Consider the following 10414-nt stretch of genomic DNA (forward strand, 5'->3'; position numbering starts at 1 on the left):
ATCTTCTTTTATGCCCTTGTACAAATCGGCCAAAATTGAAGCCAGTTCGGCTGGGGTATCCGGACCCTGCCGCCTGTAACGGGATGCGTCGTCCTCTCCGTTGTAACACCATAAAGGAGTTATCTGGATTGAAGAGGCTGCACACACCTCTTTATTGCGATCACCATGACTTCAACTATTGAGAGTTTGGAATGGGCCAACAGCTTGACCTTGCTGACCAACCTCTGTATCTCCGCACTGTCCTCTTCTTTGGGACTTCGGGGACGCCAGTAGAGGCGCTTCTTTAGAGGAGCGCTGGAAAATTTAGGAAGACCGCGCCTGACCGGATCCGGCAGCGGAACGTCATCCATATAGAACCACTCCGAGGACCACTGTGGGTATACTTCTTTGGGAGTTCCTACGGGGTATTCAGATCCGGCAATACACCATACTTCGACGCCGCCAACCTCACATATGGAACCTCCTCGCTGGCGGGGAACGAGACAGAAGAACTTTCTCCATAATTCAAAATGGTCCTCAATGCCCAAAAATAGCTCGCAGAGGGCAACAAAGCCTGATATGTGCAAAATCGAACCTGGGGTGAGGTTGTGTAGTTGGATGCCGTAAAATTCCAATAGCCCCCTGAGAAAGGGATGGATTGGAAATCCTAGGCCCCGCAACAAGAATGGGACGAGGCACACCCTCTCCTCCTTATTGGGGTTGGGGAAATTCTCAGCCATTGCGTCCTTGCCTACTGAATACAATCCCGCTCGAACGGAGACTAGATCCGCGAGGGGGAGGTAGCCTTGCGTTTGGAGCCGGCTTAACTGAAGATGAGGCACGGAGCAACTCTTCCAATCACCCTCTTGAGGGCCATGCAGGCGCGAAAAAGAGCCTGGGGTGCTCGTCATGATGGAAGGCTTTGCTCGTGGCTAAACTTGGCGATTTTCCTTCTATGCGATGTGAGATGCCATTTAGAGATCTATATCTCCTTATATAGATGCCATCCAAGCGTGGCGAAGGACTTATTTGCAAAAAAGCATGGACCTTTCATATTCACTCAGCGCGCGGAAATCGAAGCATCGGTAGGGGGAATCGTAAAGGGCATCAAGATTATCACCAGATTGTCATCGGCCCGGATTATGGTGAAGAACCCGCCTTGCAAAGCCGAAGACATGAGCCGAATACTACGTCGTCATTGAAGGCAAGTTCTGGGGCTACTGAGGGAGTCCTGGATTATGAGGTCCTCGGGCGTCCGGGCTATGTAACATGGGCCGAACTGATGGGCCGTGAAGATACAAGATAGAGGCTTTCCCCCGTGTCCGGATGGGACTCTCCTTTGCGTGGATGGCAAGCCTAGCATTCGGATGTATAATTTCTTCTCTGTAAACCGACTCTGTACAACCCCAGGCCCCTCCGTGTCTATATAAACTGGAGGGTTTAATCTGTAGAGGCTAAGACAAATCATATAGGCTAGACATCTAGGGTTTAGTCATGACGATCTCGAGGTAGATCAACTCTTGTAACCCCTATACTCATCAAATATAATCAAGCAGGACGTAGGGTTTTACCTCCATTAAGAGGGCCCGAACCTGGGTAAACATCGTGTCCCCCTTGTCTCCTGTTACCCTCGATCCTCAGACGCACAGTTCGGGACCCCTACCTGAGATCGGCGGTTTTGACACCGACATCCACTACATTAAATCAATGTAAAAAATAGCATGGTACAAAATTTAGCGCCGCCCTTCTCCAGATGCTATAAAAGTTATAGCATGCTAATAGTGTGCTATATTTGAAAATAGCTTTTTGGATATTTTTTTTTAATATAACACCAAATTTAAGGCTTGCATAATTTGCAAGGATGGATACTTTGGGAGGAAATAGAATAAGACCGACGCTGCTACTTGGAGATAGGATGAAGAGAGGTTGCTTTAATGTGGCGGTCGACTTGCTGGCACCGTTGGCATGGTTGACATGGACTCTTAATTGTTAGAGTTGGAGGCATGGCCGACCCCTCCATTGGATATGGGATGAAGAGAAGCCATTGCCACTCATGAACCGCCTCTACAACTATCTCTCATGAGTCACAACTCCACCATTACCGGTCAAGAAACACCGTTTCCGCCCTCGGTCACGAGCTGGTGGAAAACTGGTGAGTAGTTGGATCTGTTAGGCTGTATGCATTGTTGTAGGGGCTTTTGTATGTGTTGCATCTAAGAGAGTGAGAGCGAGTTGGGCTAATGCGGCAATGCCTGATGGGCTGTTGTGTGATACACAGAAAACACTACAAACGTTATCTTGTTTAGTGTTGAAATAGCTGTTATACGTGAATAGCGCTGCTGTGAAGAAATTGGCTAAAATGTAATCTGGACCTTCTAGATATGCTATAGAGTTGAAATTGCATGCTCTTTTTTTCATTTCGTGTAATTGCAATGCTAGTAGTAAGCTGCCTTTTTCAATCTCTGGTATAACTGCATGATATATCATATAGTACGGTTAAATTTAATGAATGAATCAAGATCCAAAACTTCCAGGTTTTGTATAAGAAATGTATCACTCCGAGAATATCAGAGCACGGACAAAATATTTAGCAAATATCCATGATAGGGTTGTACAATTATGTACTACTTCACATTATGTAAAGCAAAAAAGGATAAACTTTGTGTTTTCTTTGTCCTTTCTTTTTCAGGATATAAAAGCCCGTGTTCTCACACCAACAGGCTAGACACATCGTGGAATTCAGCTAGGCACGCATATATACTACAGTGACAGAAAGCAAAAGAAGTCCAAGACGAAAGTCCACGGTAAGAGAAGGCAGCACGCCGCACGCGGTAGTTGATGGACAACAAAAACAGTAGCCGCCACGAAACCAGAAAGCGTGACCAGATTTTTTTTCAAAAAACTTCATCCAACCCCGACCCCAATCCGTATTTAACTCCGAAACCCCTCCACTCTCTCGCCCACCCCGAATCCGTCGCCATGAACTCGCTCCAATCCTTCCTCGCCGTCGCGCCCGTCAAGCCGGCCGCGGCCGCCGCGAGGCTCCCGTCGTCCCGGCGGGCGCGCGTCTCCGCCTGCCTCGCGATCCCGGCGCCCGCGCCGACCACCCCCGCGGCGGCGGCGTCGGCGCGGCGGGAGCTGTCCGCGGCGAGCCGGGCCGTCATGGCGGACGAGGCCAAGTACATCGTCGGCACCTACAAGCGCGCCCAGGTCGTCTTCGTGGCGGGGCGCGGCTGCAAGCTCTACGACATCGACGGGCGCGAGTACCTCGACATGGCCGCCGGCATCGCCGTCAACGCCCTCGGCCACGGCGACCCCGACGTGGATGCCGCCGCCGCGGACCAGCGTGGACGCCTGGTCCACGCCAGCAACGTCGGCTACACCGTGCCCCAGGTACGCCTCCCCTGCTCCTCACCAACCCCAACCCCAACCCCAACCCAAACCCATTCCACAATGTCGGCAACGTGTTCGACGCTTTGCTTGCCCGGTCCATCTTCCCGCATGGCCTCTCCGTCTCAACTGACTAACATTTCTTGAACGCGCAGGTGGAGCTCGCCAAGCGGCTCGTGGAGGCCTCCTTTGCTGACCGCGCCTTCTTTGCCAACTCCGGCACTGAGGCCAATGAGGCGGCCATCAAATTCGCCAGGAAGTACCAGAGGGTCGCGCACCCCAACGGTGACGCGCCTACGGAGTTCATGTCCTTCACCAACTGCTTCCATGGCCGGACCATTGGCTCGCTCGCGCTGACCAGCAAGGTGCAGTACAGGGAGCCCTTTGAACCCGTCATGCCCGGCTCAACATTTGTCGAGTATGGCAATTTGGAGGAGGCCAAGAAGGTGATACAGTCGGGGAAGATTGCTGCTGTGTTTGTCGAGCCCGTGCAGGGTGAGGGTGGGATTCACAGTGCCACCAAGGAGTTCTTGCAGGGACTGCGGGATGCTTGTGATGAGGCAGGGGCTCTCTTGGTCTTCGATGAGGTATGATTCAGCTTGCCTTCACTAATACTTATCTCTGTTGTCGATCACATAGAAGTAATTGGTGGCAACTACACAATTTCTGAATTTCTAGTATAGGGAGAGAAAAGTATTCTCTGTTCTGGAGATTCATCAGTGGTTCGACAGGGAATGTATTCCCTATTGCTTCCTAATTCTGGGAGACTGGGACAACTTTCTGATCATTGTCCCCATGAAGGGATCTTCCATGAGAGCCTGCATTTTCATATTTGAAATAACCAAAATGCAAATACGCAATTCAACAGTAGGGATTTAGGATTGCACTGTGAAGTTCAACTTCTGTCAATTTGAAAAGTGGAGACATCTAATCTACTGTCTGAAACGCAGGTGCAATGTGGTCTGGGGCGCACAGGTTACCTCTGGGCTCATGAGGTTTATGGTGTAGTACCTGACATAATGACCTTGGCGAAGCCACTGGCAAATGGCCTTCCCATTGGCGTGGCCTTGGTCACGGAAAAGGTTGCTGCAGCCATAAACTATGGTGACCATGGAACCACATTCGGCGGAGGCCCTTTTGTGTGCCATGCTGCATTAGCCACATTGGACAAGATCCAGAAACCTGGCTTTCTAGCAGAGGTGACCAAGAAAGGAGAATATTTCAAGCAGCTGCTCAAAACTAAGCTGAGTGGAAACCCTCATGTCAAAGAGATCCGGGGGGCCGGTCTCATTGTTGGCATCGAGCTCGACGTACCGGCTGGGCCTTTGGTCGATGCATGCTTGAATGCTGGTGTCTTTTTGCTGACGGCCGGGAAAGGCAATGTGGTGAGGCTTGTGCCTGCGCTCATCGTGTCGGAGAAGGAGCTGGAGCAAGCTGCAGAGGTGATAAGGGAATGTCTACCTGCTCTTGAAGCCTCTACCTCTTAGTGTAAACAAGATCTCTTAAGATCTACATGTTGAAGTTTCTTTCAAAATTTGGAAGGGAATAAAATGTCATGTTGGACTATCGTGATGTTGAAGTTCTTTTCAAAGTTTGGAAGGAAACAATGCCTGTGTTGTTGTCGGTATAAGTCTTTTATTGGCTAAGTTATATCTGCCTAAATTACAAGGACGGCATTGCCATTGCACATCTCTCGACTGAAAACAGGAACATCAGTTATGCAGAAGCCTAGCAAGAACTCCGACGATGGGCGCGACAGTGTAGGTCGATGGCTCGCCTTGCTGGTAATTTCCCCGAGAATCGTCGTAATGGTCGTTGTTGTCAGGCCCTCCGACGATGGCGCCGTCGATCACATTCAAGTTAGGCGCAGACCTGTGGAAGTACTGGGCTCCCTTGCCGCAGGAGATCTTCCCTGGGTTGTTCCTGATGGATGGCAGCGACGCGCCGCGGTGGTGCGGCTGCAACGGGTACCTCTTTCCAACCCCAACCATGTAGCTCATCTTCATTGGGTTCTTGCCAAGGATGTAGTCCACCTGTGACCGCGCGAACGAGACGAGCTGCGCCGGCGGCAGCCTCACGCCGCCGCACTGCAGGGAAGCCCTCGCCGCCGCCAGGTGGTCGGCGTGCGTGACGAGGACGAACATTGCCGTCGTGACGTCCTGCAGGTTAGACCAGGGCTGCAGGTAGAGCATGCCGCCCGGGGTGAGCCGCCCGCTGCGGCCGTCACCGTGCTGAACGACGTTGCAGAGGAAGCTCTCCACGTTGCTCCTCATCTCGGCGTGGCGGCCGTTGTTGGGCAGCTTCCCTTGGAGGATGAGCTGCAGTATGGCCGGTATAGTCATCAGTTCCTGAAGATAAAAGTTGATGTCTCTTCATCAGACCAATACTAGGATCATCTGGTACATTTACCTTGGCGACCAGTGCCTGGGCTCCGACGAACTTGTCGTCCCAGGATAACGACTGCCGCACCCCGCCGAGGTTGTTGGCGCCGGCGATATAGGCCTTGTACTCCTGGTGGCCGGTGGCGATGTAGAGCCATACAGCTGCCCACAGCAGCTCGTCCTGTTCCGAACAAGTTTCAGTGTTTGCTTTACAATAACAATAATGCTATTTTTCTGTTCATTATTGTGACATCAATTAGTGATGTGCTACCTCGTCGCCGCTGCTACTGTAGAAACTTCTGGCCGATGGAATGCTGCTCTGGTAGAGGCCACGGTGGTTCTTGGCGAACTGAAACAACTGCAGAAGCAAGTGACTCAAGAAATTAGCTGATACAGTTTCGTCTGTCTGTGTGCACATATACAAGTCCACCTTCAGTTTTCTAGCAATGATTAATTTCACATCCATTTTTAGCCAATATATGACCACGACTCTATGAAATGGTTTGCTAAGTAAATTCCCTCACATTATTTTCAAATTGATTGTTGCCATAGAAACCGTCCAATTTGTGATGTGCATGCATATAATTGCACAATTAAAAGGGCAAATTAATATGTGCGCCGCTCTATTTTTTTATCTACACCAATGGTTTTTTGACCATCCATTGTGTAATCTGTGTGCTGTGCATGCAATGCAATGTGCATACGTGTGCCAAAACTCAAAACATGCACCGGTCTCTCGCATGTAAGCAAGTAAAAATACGCACCTGTTTCGCGTGCTTCAGAAGCGTCGACGCATACCGGGGGTCGCCGTGCGGCCCCGTGAACGCGACGGAGGCCGCGGCCAGCGCCGCCGCCGTCTCCGCGGCAACGTCGGAGCCCGGGTGGATGGCGGTCACCATGTAGGCCCTCCGGGGCGTGTCCATGTCCTCCGGCCGCTCCCAGCAAGCGTGGTCTGAGTGGCCGTCGCCGACGTTCACGTAGAGCACATCGGGGCGGGCATGCGCCTTGGCCAGGTAGTCGGCGCCCCACCGCACTGCCTGGAGCGCGTGGCCCAGCTCCCCCGCCGCGGCCAGCCGGCCCCGGTGCTCCACCACGCTCCACGAGAGCATGGTCACCGTGAACGCCATGGGGAACCCGAACTTGACGTTGTCGCCGGAGTCGTAGTAGCCGCCGGTGAGATCCACCTGCACGTCGATCGATCAAGCATGTCAGCATCACGCACGAACCAAACATGTACAACGTACCACACATGCATGCATCGCCGACGTGCTTACCCCGTGGTCGGCGCCGTCCTTGAGGGCCGAGTTGCCGCGCCACTGGACGCGCTGGGTCGGCGGCAGCCTGCCGGAGCGCTGCGCCTCGAAGTAGAGCAGCGACTTGGTGAGCGCGGCGGCATAGTCCCGCTGGGCGGCTCCGCACGCCGTAGTTGCCAAAAACCCTACCACGGCGGCTACGAGCAGCACCCTAGCGCTACCCACCATCTTCGTCGTCCTCGGCGTTAACTAGCTAGCTAGTTTCTTTCCAATTAGGTCCTACCGTTGTATTGTATTGTACTACCGCGTTGTGCGTGCAATGGAGTGATCAGCGAGTATGCTATGCTCCACCCATCGACGGGACGAGTGTATTTATAGGAGATGGGGTGAGGAACAAGGTTTCAATCCACTATGAATTGGTGAAACAAATCCGGTCCATCAGAAATGCACGCATTGATATCCTAGAATAATTACGCGCCATGCATGAACGAGTATTCATTTGTTTTGACGATGTGAGGAGATTTTGCGACCTTCAGAAACCGGGTGTCAAATGTAAACATATCCACCCCGTATCTGAACTTATTTGGCGGAATTAACTTCATTGGAGAAGGTCGATATTTCCTACAGCCAGTTCATATATTTTCCGGACATGTTGCAGATCATGCATTTATCGGTGCACATGGATCTCTTTTGGGAATAAAAGGACTATATTGATTACTCTGGGATTTTTATACTATCTTTGGAGATCGAAGAGTTAACATGCAAGATGGATAATGAAATGCACTGCGTGCGTAACTTGATCTTCTCGAGTGAGAGAAGGGATGGATATCTGGGAATCAATGACCGAGCTCTTTAGCTTCTTGCACAATATGAGATGGGGTTTTACTACTCCAATAGCCAGATTGGAGTAGTTGTTGGGCCTCATAGAAGGGGTTTGCTACAACTGGCAACTTTTCTGTTAGTTTTCGAAAACAAGATATAAATCAATGAGACAAGACCCTGAGCTTCCATCAAACAAGAAACACTGCAATACAATTAAGAAGCCTATTTAGAGCATGAGCAATGTGAGGGCCGTCTAAGAAGAAAATATTTACAATTCTTGCCTTTTTTTAGAGAGAATGACATTCTTGCCATTATTCGGTGCTCACTCTTCTCTTTTGCTCTTTTATCATGATTTCGTCCTGTCAAAGCCGTTTGACCATTAGTGCGATGTTGGATTGACTGTTCTGCCCCTGCGAGCCCACTCATTGATGCGTGGGACCTAGACCTAGCTCGATCACATTGGCCACTGCCATGTGAGACCCAACACATCTATCCTTTTCAAATGGCAGATGACATAATTGAACTCAACACATAGTATTAAACAACAGCTCGTAGTTCTAATGACATACCACAAAATTGAACTCAACACTTAACTTAATCATATACCAGTTCATAGTTAATATGAGTCAATCGATTTGAACCTTCAAATCCAAAACACAACCCTAAATAGTTTGAAGTACACATAAATAAACTTCACTAATTAAACATCGTCGAAACAGGAGGGAGGCTCCAAAGCCACCTAGTCGTCATCCCGAGAGCCAGACGAGGCCTCCTACCACTTAGTCCACCTTATAAAAGGAGATGACGTTGTTGCCGTCGCAAAAGTTGCTACCACCCAAAACTTTGGCCTTTGAGCATAGAGGTGATTTTCTTATTATCAGTCCCGACAGTATCCGGTATGCCACTTGCACGTGCGGGCACTATTGGAACACGCGGTACGCTAGGCTAGCGCCAAATAAAATTTTCTACCGCGCACCCAAGATCATGCTGCTGGAAATAGATTATGAGATTGGGTTTACCACTAGACGCGCAGTCATCGCAGCGGAAGTAGAGTTGGTGATGCGTGTAGTCGATCTCTCGGCCCGTCTCCTCCTCACGTTGCCGATCCCGTGAACAGCGAAGATCCACGAACGGCGATCTCCCGTGAACGGCATCTCATGGTTCCCTCGAATGGTTCATCCAAGCACCGCAGATGCGACGCCTCCAAGGTATCCACACGTACGGGGGACAGCGTCGAGCGGCGGACTGCTAGGTCCGTTCGCGCGGCATGGGCGTGGGGAGTGGCGGTGGCTAACCAGGGTTCAAGAGGATTAACCCTAAGTGGTGCGCACACTCCCCTTTATATAGACCTCCGAGGTGGGCTCAACACTTGAGCCCACTAGAAGTCCACATCCATTTTCCACTCTGATCCAATCCGAATGGGCTGCAGCCCCTTAAGTGTGTGACCCTATAGGTTCACGTACACATGGACACGACTAGAGTCGATAGTTGGTAGCGGCTCCTAGCAGAACGTGCCAACTCCCATGTGTACGTAAAGTCGTTTGACGAACCTCGACAATGTGTCATATGAAACATTCCTTTTGCCTTACGATATTTGTTGTCGAGCTCAAGGCGAGTACTTGTCACCCTTGTGATAGCTCTCTCTTCTCGAAACCGTGATACAGATTCCCGAACCGGGTTAACACTTAACCCAAGTTGCATGGCCATGCTTTCCGAATCTGATCACTCGAGAGGGCCCAGAGAATATCTGTCCAAATAGGAGGGGCAAATCCCATCTTGGTCAACCATGTCTCGCGGCATGTCTCACGAATCACCCGAAAGCTACCTTGATAACTACCCAGTTACGGAGTAGCGTTTGATAGGCCCTAAGTGATCCGATCCTCATCCCGAGAACATGTGAGGACCTCGGGTCTAGGACATGGTCATAGACATTGTACTTGAGACTAACAGATGACTATATCTCACTGCGTCTCAAAGTGGGTCTGTCCGACTCGGTGATCTCCATCCCCGAGTCCATATTATCGGTTTAGCATCTCCATGCACATTACTTGTGAAACATAGTCATCAACCGAGTCGTATACTAGTCAAGGATATGTGTCCGCATAACCTTATCAACTAGGGACCATTAGAACAATCATCATACAATACATAGTTCCACAAACAAGTCACATACTTATTGATACATATCATTGATGATGTTCAAGGATAATACAAAAGACTCATGAATACATATGGAAATATCATCATCACATGATTGCCTCTAGGGCATATCTCCAACAGGCTCAAGATAGTATAAGAATATTAATGACCTCGATATTAGAGCATCTCTAATGGATGATGTATAATAGGGCACCCAAAGAAAGTTTTAGGGCACCCGATTTTGTGTGTGTATCAGATGATTTAAAATAGGCCACCAGACATTTTCTGCCATAGCAGATGATGTAAAATAAGGCACATGGTCATTACATATTAGGACATTTCGAAATACTAAATGTTCTAACTTCAACATAATAACACTACGAAAGTACTACGATAAACTTAGTACTATGCACGCACTAGTCATCACCATCATCCCCGTCGTCGACATGG

The 10414-nt window shown here is 50.0% G+C and overlaps 2 protein-coding genes across 2 annotated transcripts; one reads left to right on the forward strand and one right to left on the reverse strand.

Moving 5' to 3' along the window:
- The first annotated feature begins 2902 nt into the window (after positions 1-2902).
- Positions 2903-5056, forward strand: LOC123180290 (acetylornithine aminotransferase, mitochondrial). The gene is made up of 3 exons (XM_044592286.1): positions 2903-3372; positions 3525-3956; positions 4320-5056. Exons 1-3 carry the CDS (start codon positions 2959-2961, stop codon positions 4854-4856), a joined length of 1383 nt encoding a protein of 460 aa, XP_044448221.1. The 5' UTR covers positions 2903-2958; the 3' UTR covers positions 4857-5056.
- LOC123180291 (endoglucanase 14) lies at positions 4955-7231 on the reverse strand. Its single transcript, XM_044592287.1, has 5 exons — positions 7025-7231; positions 6515-6934; positions 6022-6108; positions 5779-5931; positions 4955-5687 (listed from the first exon to the last, which is right to left on the reverse strand). The coding sequence occupies exons 1-5, from the start codon at positions 7229-7231 to the stop codon at positions 5082-5084; spliced, it is 1473 nt and encodes a 490-aa protein (XP_044448222.1). The 3' UTR covers positions 4955-5081.
- Positions 7232-10414: the final 3183 nt, after the last annotated feature.

This window comes from Triticum aestivum, chromosome 1D (genome assembly GCF_018294505.1).
Source record: "Triticum aestivum cultivar Chinese Spring chromosome 1D, IWGSC CS RefSeq v2.1, whole genome shotgun sequence".
Taxonomy (NCBI): domain Eukaryota; kingdom Viridiplantae; phylum Streptophyta; class Magnoliopsida; order Poales; family Poaceae; genus Triticum; species Triticum aestivum.

Coding starts and splice junctions, on each gene's coding strand:
- LOC123180290 (XM_044592286.1), top strand. CDS start 2,959: ATGAACTCGCTCCAATCCTTCCTCGCCGTCGCGCCCGTCAAGCCGGCC. Junction 3,373..3,524: donor TCGGCTACACCGTGCCCCAG/GTACGCCTCCCC, acceptor TTGAACGCGCAG/GTGGAGCTCGCCAAGCGGCT. Junction 3,957..4,319: donor CTCTCTTGGTCTTCGATGAG/GTATGATTCAGC, acceptor TCTGAAACGCAG/GTGCAATGTGGTCTGGGGCG.
- LOC123180291 (XM_044592287.1), bottom strand. CDS start 7,231: ATGGTGGGTAGCGCTAGGGTGCTGCTCGTAGCCGCCGTGGTAGGGTTT. Junction 5,932..6,021: donor ACAGTAGCAGCGGCGACGAG/GTAGCACATCAC, acceptor TGTTCGGAACAG/GACGAGCTGCTGTGGGCAGC. Junction 5,688..5,778: donor CCCAGGCACTGGTCGCCAAG/GTAAATGTACCA, acceptor GCCATACTGCAG/CTCATCCTCCAAGGGAAGCT.